A 12889-nucleotide genomic window follows, 5' to 3' on the forward strand; every position below is an offset into this window, starting at 1 on the left:
GACTAGTAACAACAACTGGGACCTAAAAGACACCCACCATGAGACCCACTAAATCTAACCAAGAAGAGGGAAACAAAATTAAAACCCACACCAAACTTAAAGACAGGAAGCAAACCAAAAAGGTGGAGCAACTAAAGGTGTTGATTCTCCACATCTATCAAGACAAGTGGAGCACTGGGCCAGACACTCTTAAATAGAACCTGGACCAGCTCAGGTGAAACACCTTCCCACTAACGAGATGGACAAGCCAGCACAGGTGTAACACATACTGACTAACGAGATAGCACGTAGGGCGCATTGATTGGTGCTAACGAGCTAGACGTGCTGACGAGCTATGTGCTAAAGTCCAACCTCAAAACATAAATGAAAAAAATATAATTACTTTCTATAGAATCCTAAAACTCACCAGCTTCTAGAACTCTCGTCCTCCTAAAACTCTCATTGCCTTGGACAAAACTCAAATCAAATTGTATTAGTCATGTCTGATTTCAAGAGCTCCTGCAATATCCCGAGCTTCTCTCTCTTTTCAGGGTTCACTCGATAGGCATGTTGTTGGATCGGGGCACAGTCCCCAATGTCATGCTCTAGTACATGTGGGTTGGTACATCTGAGAATGATCCCTGATATTCTAAAAGCAGGATAACAATTTCAATATAATAGTACCCAAAAATTGTCAGCTGGTTGCATAAATAACTATGACTAAATGTTACATAAATTGTAAATATGAAAATCAAAACCAAATGTACACCCCTTTGTTAATATATATTGGCAATACTTCACTTAAGGGTGAGGCATGGAATAATAAAACATGTATCTTTTGTCAGGCTGAATGTTTGAAGTATGAGGTGATTTGAGTCATGCTTCTTCAGTAGTGGAATAAAGACAATTAGCACTTGAATGTTGTCAAGAAATACTGGAGTGATGTCAGATTGTTCATAAATACTGGAGTGATGTCAGATTGTTAATAAAACTGATTATAGACCAATTTATTATACTGCGTCCATGTGTTTAGGCTGCAAGTACGTTAAAATTTAAAAACGACCCGAAAATACATATTTTTAACTTTCACTTTCAACTACAACCGAACATATATTGGACGTCGGGGATAGTCTTCTTTCCAATTACATTTTGCTAAGTGGGAATAGCGCAATGTCAAAACACAGTTTTAACGTGTCCAAATCACTAACCAATATGCAGAAACAGTTTGGGATATATTGAAAACCTAAACATTTTGAAGTGTTGCATTTTGATTCAAGTAGGTCACCAAAGTGGTAAGTGTAACACAACTCTATTTTTGTTAGTCACATTTTGTTAAATTTCATAAATAGTACTCTTTCAATTCAGAGCCTGGATTTCCCCCTGAGGCTAATATCCATATCATGCTGCAATCAATTGAACAGGGCAAACGATAAGGTAGAACATCATTAAAATACTCCTACTACAATGTTAAAACATTCTACATTGTGACATCATTAAAATATTCCTTCTACAATGTTAAAACATTCTACATTGTGACATCGTTACTAAAATACTTCCACAATATTAAAAACATTATTTCATTGATATCATGAAACAACATGTATTTTCTGATGTTGAATCCGAGATCTTTAATCAGATTATCTCTGGTCACAGCTATATCTTCCCAAATTTATTACAGCTATAAGGTTTCTGTCCTGTGTGTGTTCTCTGGTGTTTAGTCAGAGAGCTAGATGTAGTAAATCTCTTCCCACATTGATCACAGCTATATAGTTTATCTCCTGTGTGTATTCTCTGGTGTATAGTTAGATATCTAAATCTGGTAAATCTCGTCCCACATTGACCACAGCTAAAAGGTTTCTCTCCTGTGTGTGTTCTCTGGTGTTTAGTCAGAGAGCTAGATGTAGTAAATCTCTTCCCACATTGATCACAGCTAAAAGGTTTCTCTCCTGTGTGTGTTCTCTGGTGTTTAGTCAGAGAGCCAGATGTAGTAAATCTCTTCCCACATTGATCACAGCTATAAGGTTTCTCTCCTGTGTGTGTTCTCTGGTGTGAAGTCAGAGAGGTAGATGTGGTAAATCTCTTCCCACATTGATCACAGCTATACGGTTTCTCTCCTGTGTGTGTTCTCTTGTGTTGAATCAGAGGGCTAGATCCAGTAAAACTCTTCCCACATTGATCACAGCTATAAGATTTCTCTCCTGTGTGTATTCTCTGGTGTGAAGTCAGAGAGCTAGATGTAGTAAATCTCTTCCCACATTGATCACAGCTATACGGTTTCTCTCCTGTGTGTGTTCTCTTGTGTTGAATCAGATTGCTAGATCTAGTAAAACTCTTCCCACATTGATCACAGCTATAAGATTTCTCTCCTGTGTGTATTCTCTGGTGTGAAGTCAGAGAGCTAGATGTAGTAAATCTCTTCCCACATTGATCACAGATATAAGGTTTCTCTCCTGTGTGTATTCTCTGGTGTGAAGTAAGAGAGCTAGATGTAGTATATCTCTTTCCACATAGATCACAGCTAAAAGGTTTCTCTCCTGTGTGTGTCCACTGGTGTACTATCAGGCTGTTTAGCTGAGTAAAACTCTCTCCACATTGATCACAGATATAAGGTTTCTCTCCTGTGTGTATTCTCTGGTGTGAAGTAAGAGAGCTAGATGTAGTATATCTCTTTCCACATAGATCACAGCTAAAAGGTTTCTCTCCTGTGTGTGTCCGCTGGTGTACTATCAGGCTTTTTAGGTGAGTAAAACTCTTTCCACAAAGATTACAGGTATAAGGTTTCTCTCCTGTGTGTATTCTCTGGTGTGAAGTCAGAGAGCTAGATGTAGTAAAACTCTTTCCACAATGATTACAGGTATAAGGTTTCTCTCCTGTGTGTATTCTCTGGTGTAAAGTCAGAGAGCCAGATGTAGTAAATCTCTTCCCACATTGATGACAGAAATAAGGTTTCTCTCCTGTGTGTATTCTCTGGTGTGAAGTCAGAGAGCTAGATGTAGTAAAACTCTTTCCACAATGATTACAGGTATAAGGTTTCTCTCCTGTGTGTATTCTCTGGTGTAAAGTCAGAGAGCCAGATGTAGTAAATCTCTTCCCACATTGATGACAGAAATAAGGTTTCTCTCCTGTGTGTATTCTCTGGTGTGAAGTCAGAGAGCTAGATGTAGTAAAACTCTTTCCACAATGATTACAGGTATAAGGTTTCTCTCCTGTGTGTATTCTCTGGTGTAAAGTCAGAGAGCCAGATGTAGTAAATCTCTTCCCACATTGATGACAGAAATAAGGTTTCTCTCCTGTGTGTGTTCTCTGGTGTGATTTCAGACTACTAGAACTAACAAAACGCTTCCCACATTCATCACAGCCATAACGTTTCTCTCCTCTGTGATTTATTTTATGTATTTTAAGGTCTAGTGAAGAGTTGAATCTTTTCTCACAGTAAGAGCAGCAGTGAGATTTCTCTCCTGTGTGTAGTTCTGATCTGGAGAGACTCTTCTCTACCTCTTCAGCATCATGATATTGTTGAGGCTCCCCAGAGGATCCACGATAGTCACGTCTCTCTCCTGTGTGAACAACAAAGTCATACAGATGGTTAAATGCCCACAACAGCAGAAATCCACTGTTTATTTGAGGTAAAAGGTGATGCCCAGAGCATACCCATGAAGTTGTACAACAAAATTTGACAATTAAGACAGTTAAGTTAGCAACAATAATCATATTTTGTCTTGTTTTCACATTAGTAGTAACATCGATGATTGTAGGCTAGAAACAAGTTATTCATGTTGTTGAAACTCTAAGCAGTGTGCCAGACGACTTTTGGTCTCCAATATAGGCCCCTTTCTGTGTTTGCTAAAACTCCGGCACGAGGGCAATGCACATGCAATTTGGTTGTAGAAACTCCTCCCTGCTAATGAGGAAACCGCTAGTCATGGATGTAGAATATCTGGTAATGAGGAAACCACTAGTTATGGATGTAGTATATCTGCTAATGAGGAAACCACTAGTTATGGATGTAGTATATCTGGTAATGAGGAAACCACTAGTTATGGATGTAGTATATCTGGTAATGAGGAAACCACTAGTTATGGATGTAGTATATCTGGTAATGAGGAAACCACTAGTTATGGATGTAGTATACAGTGATCCCTCGCCACTTCGCGGTTCACTTATCGCGGATTCGCTATTTCGCGGATTTTCATAATGCATTTTTTATTTTTTTTTGGTGCATTGTGCTCTGCATTCTGATTCGCTAAAAACTCACTCCCGCTTCTTGTATCAAAACATGCTACGAATTGGACACGAGAGATGAGGAGGAAGGACTAACGCTTGGTCGCTTAGCAACCATGGTGCGAATGGCCACTGAACTTAAGCGAGTAGCTGAGGAATGGGACCCTTTGATGAGCCGTTCATTACAGTTCTCCAACGTAATCGATGGTGGCATGTCGGTGTACAAGGATCTTTTTGCAAAGAAGAAAAAAGAGCGACAACAGCTGCCTATCACTATGTTCTTCTCCCGAACAAACACACCTGCACCGCGGGCTTCAGAAGAAGAGAACACTGCAGAGCGCAGTCAGGATGCAGCGGCCCAGTCTGAAGAGCAGTGAAACGGCCTACACGTGAGTCACTGTATTTGTATACATGTAATAGTTGCTAATTGTAAAAAAAAAAAAAGTTTTCTATTTCGCGGATTTCACTTATCGCGGGTCATTTTCGGAACGTAACCCCCGCGATAAACGAGGGATTACTGTATCTGGTAATGAGGAAACCGCTAGTTATGGATGTAGTATATCTGGTAATGAGGAAACCACTAGTTATGGATGTAGTATATCTGGTAATGAGGAAACCACTAGTTATGGATGTAGTATATCTGGTAATGAGGAAACCACTAGTTATGGATGTAGTATATCTGGTAATGAGGAAACCACTAGTTATGGATGTAGTATATCTGCTAATGAGGAAACCACTAGTTATGGATGTAGTATATCTGCTAATGAGGAAACCACTAGTTATGGATGTAGTGTATCTGGTAATGAGGAAACCACTAGTTATGGATGTAGTATATCTGGTAATGAGGAAACCACTAGTTATGGATGTAGTATATCTGGTAATGAGGAAACCACTAGTTATGGATGTAGTATATCTGGTAATGAGGAAACCACTAGTTATGGATGTAGTATATCTGGCAATGAGGAAACCACTAGTTATGGATGTAGTATATCTGGTAATGATGAAACCACTAGTTATGGATGTAGAATATCTGGTAATGAGGAAACCACTAGTTATGGATGTAGAATATCTGGTAATGAGGAAACCACTAGTTATGGATGTAGAATATCTGCTAATGAGGAAACCACTAGTTATGGATGTAGAATATCTGGTAATGAGGAAACCACTAGTTATGGATGTAGAATATCTGGTAATGAGGAAACCACTAGTTATGGATGTAGTATATCTGGTAATGAGGAAACCACTAGTTATGGATGTAGTATATCTGCTAATGAGGAAACCACTAGTTATGGATGTAGTATATCTGGTAATGAGGAAACCACTAGTTATGGATGTAGTATATCTGCCTGGAGCAAATATGGTGAACAAAGATTTTAGTTTTTCACAATGTCATTTACAGGTGCTTATTAGTGCATTTCACACTACTTTGGATTATAATTGTAAGGCATATTTGAATGTCCTGTTTAATATAATGTTTGAATGAACTACAGTTTCATGAACTACAATTTAGCAAATTAACACTGGAGTGATAGATGATGTGCAAGTAGAAATACTGGTGTGCAAAAGAGCAAAAAAAGTAAATAAAAATATGGGGATGAGGTAGGCAGTTGGATGGGCTATTTACAGATGGGCTGTGTACAGCTGCAGCGATCGGTAAGCTGCTCAGATAGCTGATGCTTAAAGTTAGTCAGGGAGATATAAGTCTCCAACTTCAGCGATTTTTGCAATTCGTTCCAGTCATTGGCAGCAGAGAACTGGAAGGAAAAGGCAGCCAAAGGAGGTGTTGGCTTTGGGGATGACCAGCGAGATATACCTGCTGGAGCGAGTGCTACGGGTGGGTGTTGCTATGGTGACCAGTGAGCTGAGTGAAGGCGGCCTAGCAAAGGCTTATAGATGACCTGGAGACAGTGGGTTTGGAGACGAATATGTAGCGAGGGCCAGCCGACGAGAGCATACAGGTCTTAGTGGTGGGTGGTATATGGGGCTTTGGTGCATCCAGTTTGCTGAGTAGTGTTGGAGGCTATTTTGAAAATAACATCGCCAAAGTCAAGGATCGGTAGGATAGTCAGTTTTACGAGGGTATGTTTGGCAGCGTGAGTGACGGAGGCTTTGACGTGAAATAGGAAGCAGATTCTAGATTTAATTTTGGATTGGAAATGCTTGTGGATTATTGAACAAAACTGAGGTTTTTGGATATAAAGAGAGACTTTATCGAACAAAACTAACATTTATTGAGTAAATGGGAGTCTTGTGAGTGCAACAATATGAAGATCAAAGGTAAGTGATTCATTTTATTGCTATTTCTGACTTGTGTAACTCTACTTGGCTGGTAACTGTTTGTAATGATTTGTCTGCTGGGCGCTGTTCTCAGATAATCGCAAGGTATGCTTTCGCCATAAAGCCTATTTGAAATCTGACACCGTGGTTGGATGAACAAGAAGTTCATCTTTAAACTGATGTATGACACTGTATGTTTTATTAATTTTCATAAGCTGAGCTAAAAAGGTAAAGGCCGCTAGCAGTGGCTAACAATGACTAAATAGCTAGTAGCTAATTAGCTGGTTAGCTTCTGACGGCTAGGTTCTGATGGAGGTTCTAGCTATAAGGTCTAAAAAATAGCAGATCCGTATCACATTGGGTGAGGCTGGTTGCCGGAAGGTATATTTAATTTAAACATGGAAAAAGATTGAAATATATTGCAATATATACAACAACAAAAAAAAACATAATATTTACAACAAACATGTCTTAATGCTACGCCATCTTGGATTACAAGTTCATCATATGACAAGCGTAATGTTATGACTATAACTACTGTTCCCTGAAGGAGGGAAACTAGGTACAACATACTATTAAATCCACGCCTCACTGGAAGCACCACCGTCCACAGGTGACGAGTGAGGCTTGGATTTATTCCTTAAAATGTAATGCCGCTCTTCACCAACCCAGGAAAGGGCATTTTATTGCATGACATAAGTATTTGATCACCTACCAACCAGTAAGAATTCCGGCTCTCACAGACCTGTTAGTTTTTCTTTAAGAAGCCCTCCTGTTCTCCACTCATTACCTGTATTAACTGCACCTGTTTGAACTCGTTACCTGTATAAAAGACACCTGTCCACACACTCAATCAAACAGACCCCAACCTCTCCACAATGGCCAAGACCAGAGATAAAATTGTAGACCTGCACAAGGCTGGGATGGGCTACAGGACAATAGGCAGGCAGTTTGGTGAGAAGGCAACAACTGTTGGCGCAATTACTAGAAAATGGAAGAAGTTCAAGATGACGGTCAATCACCCTTGGTCTGGGGCTCCATGCAAAATCTCACCCCGTGAGGCATCAATGATCATGAGGAAGGTGAGAGATCAGCCCAAAACTACACGGCAGGACCTAGTCAATGACCTGAAGAGAGCTGGGACCACAGTCTCAAATAAAACCATTAGTAACACACTACGCCGTCATGGATTAAAATCCTGCAGCGCACGCAAGGTCCCCCTGCTCAAGCCAGCGCATGTCCAGGCCCGTCTGAAGTTTGCCAATGACCATCTGGATGATCTAGAGGAGGAATGGGAGAAGGTCATGTGGTCTGATGAGACAAAAATAAAGCTTTTTGGTCTAAAATCCACTCGCCGTGTTTGGAGGAAGAAGAAGGATGAGTACAACCCCAAGAACACCATCCCAACCGTGAAGCATGGAGGTGGAAACATCATTCTTTGGCGATGCTTTTCTGCAAAGGGGACAGGACGACTGCACCGTATTGAGGGGAGGATGGATGGGGCCACGTATCGCGAGATCTTGGCCAACAACCTCCTTCCCTCAGTAAGAGCATTGAAGATGGGTCGTGGCTGGGTCTTCCAGCATGACAACGACCCGAAACACACAGTCAGGGCAACTAAGGAGTGGCTCCGTAAGAAGCATCTCAAGGTCCTGGAGTGGCCTAGCCAGTCTCCAGACCTGAACCCAATAGAAAATCTTTGGAGGGAGCTGAAAGTCCGTATTGCCCAGCGACAGCCCTGAAACCTGAAGGATCTGGAGACGGTCTGTATGGAGGAGTGAGCCAAAATCCCTGCTGCAGTGTGTGCAAACCTGGTCAAGAACTACAGGAAACACATGATCTCTGTAATTGCAAACAAAGGTTTCTGTACCAAGAATTAAGTACTGCTTTTCTGATGTACCAAATACTTATGTCATGCAAATAAATGCAAATTAATTACTTAAAAATCATACAATGTGATTTTCTGGATTTTTTTTTTTTTGTTTGTTTGTTTTTGATTCCGTCTCTCACAGTTGAAGTGTACCTATGATAAAAATTACAGACCTCTACATACTTTGTAAGTAGGATAACCTGCAAAATCGGCAGTGTATCAAATACTTGTTCTCCCCACTGTAAAAGTAGGACTAGTCTACCCGGTTACACATATAGAAGTAGGACTAGTCTACCTGGTTACACATATAGAAGTAGGACTAGTCTACCTGGTAACACATAGAATTAGGACTAATCTACCTGGTTACACATATAGAAGTAGGACTAGTCTACCTGGTTACACATACAGAAGTAGGACTAGTCTACCTGGTTACACATATAGAAGTAGTACTAGTCTACCTGGTTACACATATAGAAGTAGGACTAGTCTACCTGGTTACACATATAGAAGTAGGACTAGTCTACCTGGTTACACATACAGAAGTAGGACTAGTCTACCTGGTTACACATATAGAAGTAGTACTAGTCTACCTGGTTACACATATAGAAGTAGGACTAGTCTACCTGGTAACACATATAGAATTAGGACTAGTCTACCTGGTTATACATATAGAAGTAGGACTAGTCTACCTGGTTACACATATAGAAGTAGAACTAGTCTACCTGGTTACACATATAGAAGTAGGACTAGTCTACCTGGTTACACATACAGAAGTAGGACTAGTCATAATAACAACAAATATAGAAGTAGAACTAGTCTTCCTGGTTACACATATAGAAGTAGGACTAGTCTACATGGTTATACATATAGAAGAAGGACTAGTCTACCTGGTTACACATATAGAAGTAGGACTAGTCTACCCGGTTACACATATAGAAGTAGGACTAGTCTACCCGGTTACACATATAGAAGTAGGACTAGTCTACCTGGTTACACATATAGAAGTAGGACTAGTCTACCTGGTTACACATATAGAAGTAGGACTAGTCTACCTGGTTACACATATAGAAGTAGAACTAGTCTACCTGGTTACACATATAGAAGTAGGACTAGTCTACCTGGTTACACATATAGAAGTAGGACTAGTCTACCTGGTTACACATATAGAAGTAGGACTAGTCTACCTGGTTACACATATAGAAGAAGGACTAGTGTACCTGGTTACACATATAGAGGTAGGTCTAGTCTACCTGGTTACACATATAGAAGTAGGACGAGTCTACCTGGTTACACATATAGAAGTAGAACTAGTCTACCTGACAACACATATAGAGGTAGGACTAGTCCACCTGGTTACACATATAGAAGTAGGATGAGTCTACCTGGTTACACATATAGAGGTAGGTCTAGTCTACCTGGTTACACATATAGAAGTAGGACTAGTCTACCTGCTTACACATATAGAAGTACGACTAGTCTACCCGACAACACATAAAGAGGTAGGACTAGTCTAACTGACAACACATATAGAGGTAGACCTAGTCTACCTGACAACTCATATAGAAGTAGAACTAGTCTACCTGGTGACACATATAGAAGTAGGACTAGTCTACCTGGGTACACATATAGAAGTAGGACTAGTCTACCTGGTAACACATATAGAAGTAGGACTAGTCTACATAGTTACACATATAGAAGTAGGACTAGTCTACATAGTTACGCATATAGAAGTAGGACTAGTCTACCTGGTTATACATATAGAAGTAGGACTAGTCTACCTGGTTACACATATAGAAGTAGGACTAGTCTACCTGGTTACACATATAGAGGTAGGACTAGTCTACCTGGTTACACATATAGAAGTAGGACAAGTCTACCTGGTTACACATATAGAAGTAGGACTAGTCTACCTGGTTACACATATAGAAGTAGGACTAGTATACCTGGTAACACATATAGAAGTAGGACTAGTATACCTGGTAACACATATAGAAGTAGTACTAGTCTACCTGGTTACACATATAGAAGTAGGACTAGTATACCTGGTAACACATATAGAAGTAGGACTAGTATACCTGGTTACACATATAGAAGTAGGACTAGTATACCTGGTTACACATATAGAAGTAGAACTAGTCTACCTGGTTACACATATAGAAGTAGGATGAGTCTACCTGGTTACACATATAGAAGTAGGACTAGTCTAAATAACAACTCATATAGAAGTAGGACTAGTCTACCTGATTACACATATAGAAGTAGGACTAGTCCACCTGGTTACACATATAGAAGTAGGATGAGTCTACCTGGTTACAAATATAGAGGTAGGTCTAGTCTACCTGGTTACACATATAGAAGTAGGACTCGTCTAACTGGTTACAGATATAGAAGTAGGACTAGTCTACCTGACAACACATATAGAAGTAGGACTAGTCTACCTGCTTACACATATAGAAGTAGGACTAGTCTACCTGGTTACACATATAGAAGTAGGACTAGTCTACCTGGTAACACATATATAAGTAGGACTAGTCTACCTGGTAACACATATAGAAGTAGGACTAGTCTACCTGGTAACACATATATAAGTAGGACTAGTCTACCTGGTAACACATATAGAAGTAGGACTAGTCTACCTGGTAACACATATAGAAGTAGGACTAGTCTACCTGGTAACACATATAGAAGTAGGACTAGTCTACCTGGTAACACATATAGAAGTAGGACTAGTCTACCTGGTAACACATATAGAAGAAGGACTAGTCTACCTGGTTACACATATATAAGTAGGACTAGTCTAAATAACAACACATATAGAGGTAGGACTAGTCTACCTGGTTACACATATAGAAGTAGGACTAGTCTACCTGGTTACACATATAGAGGTAGGACTAGTCTACATAGTTACACATATAGAAGTAGGACTAGTCTACCTGGTTATACATATAGAAGTAGGACTAGTCTACCTGGTTACACATATAGAAGGACTAGTCTAACTTATTACACATATAGAAGTAGGACTAGTCTACCTGGTTACACATATAGAAGTAGGACTAGTCTACCTGGTTACACATATAGAAGTAGGACTAGTCTACCTGGTTACACATATAGAAGTAGGACTAGTCTACCTGGTTACACATATAGAAGTAGGACTAGTCTACCTGGTTACACATATAGAAGTAGGACTAGTCTAAATAACAACTCATATAGAAGTAGGACTAGTCTACCTGATTACACATATAGAAGTAGGACTAGTCCACCTGGTTACACATATAGAAGTAGGATGAGTCTACCTGGTTACAAATATAGAGGTAGGTCTAGTCTACCTGGTTACACATATAGAAGTAGGACTCGTCTACCTGACAACACATATAGAAGTAGGACTAGTCTACCTGCTTACACATATAGAAGTAGGACTAGTCTACCTGGTAACACATATAGAAGTAGGACTAGTCTACCTGGTAACACATATATAAGTAGGACTAGTCTACCTGCTTACACATATAGAAGTAGAACTAGTCTACCTGACAACACATATAGAGGTAGGACTAGTCTACCTGGTTACACATATAGAGGTAGACCTAGTCTACCTGACAACTCATATAGAAGTAGAACTAGTCTACCTGGTGACACATATAGAAGTAGGACTAGTCTACCTAGTGACACATATAGAAGTAGGACTAGTCTACCTGGTGACACATATAGAAGTAGGACTAGTCTACCTGGTAACACATATATAAGTAGGACTAGTCTACCTGGTAACACATATATAAGTAGGACTAGTCTACCTGGTGACACATATAGAAGTAGGACTAGTCTACCTGGTGACACATATATAAGTAGGACTAGTATACCTGGTTACACATATAGAAGTAGGACTAGTCTACCTAGTTACACATATAGAAGTAGGACTAGTCTACCTGGTGACACATATATAAGTAGGACTAGTCTACCTGGTTACACATATAGAAGTAGGACTAGTCTACCTAGTTACACATATAGATGTAAAACTAGTCTACCTGGTTACATATATAGATGTAAAACTAGTCTACCTGGTTACACATATAGATGTAAAACTAGTCTACCTGGCCTGCACATAAATGTACGCCTATAAATGTGCCCATATGGGGATGTCTGATATTATTTCTGATTGTCTTAATGCACCACCACTGAGTTGTGGAGCGTCTCAAAGCACATTTTTCCCCCCACCTCAAACAGCAAGTAAACAAAGTCTAATCAAAGTCAATTGCAAAGGAGAATAAATTCCTCAAAGTATTTGAAAAATATTTCCAGCTCTTGCCCTTTCGATAACCACTCGGCACAAAAGGGAAAAACGTAATGCTCTGATCCAGTGGAAATGTCAAAACACCTGATTACTTCTTATCCCTTTCACAAATAGCCTACAGCTGTGTCGGTCGAGAACTCACAGGCACGGGAAACTGAGGGACCAGAATGTTTTATACAATGTCTCAAGTTCGTTATGGACAGGCCATGTGATTTATAGGACAGTTAATTGCAATGTTTTTATTTGTTGGCTTTATG

The 12889-nt window shown here is 39.8% G+C and overlaps 2 protein-coding genes across 6 annotated transcripts in view; both read right to left on the reverse strand.

Moving 5' to 3' along the window:
- Positions 1–12889, reverse strand: part of LOC139549224 (zinc finger protein 664-like) — a 235053-nt gene that overhangs the window by 182038 nt on the left and 40126 nt on the right. The window lies entirely within an intron of this gene.
- LOC139550365 (zinc finger protein 850-like) overlaps positions 725–12889 on the reverse strand; it is a 16635-nt gene continuing 4470 nt past the window's right edge. Inside the window, exons 2-3 of one of the 5 annotated variants that reach the window (XM_071361252.1) lie at positions 3785–3794; positions 725–3301 (exon numbers count right to left, since the gene is read on the reverse strand). In XM_071361252.1, the coding sequence (XP_071217353.1) occupies positions 1633–3301; positions 3785–3794 (1679 nt within the window). In that variant the 3' untranslated portion in view covers positions 725–1632. The remainder of the gene's footprint in view (positions 3302–3784; positions 3795–12889) is intronic. The other 4 variants (XM_071361229.1, XM_071361236.1, XM_071361260.1 and 1 more) reach the window with 4 other exon arrangements.

This window comes from Salvelinus alpinus, chromosome 2 (assembly GCF_045679555.1).
Source record: "Salvelinus alpinus chromosome 2, SLU_Salpinus.1, whole genome shotgun sequence".
Classification (NCBI taxonomy): Eukaryota; Metazoa; Chordata; class Actinopteri; order Salmoniformes; family Salmonidae; genus Salvelinus; species Salvelinus alpinus.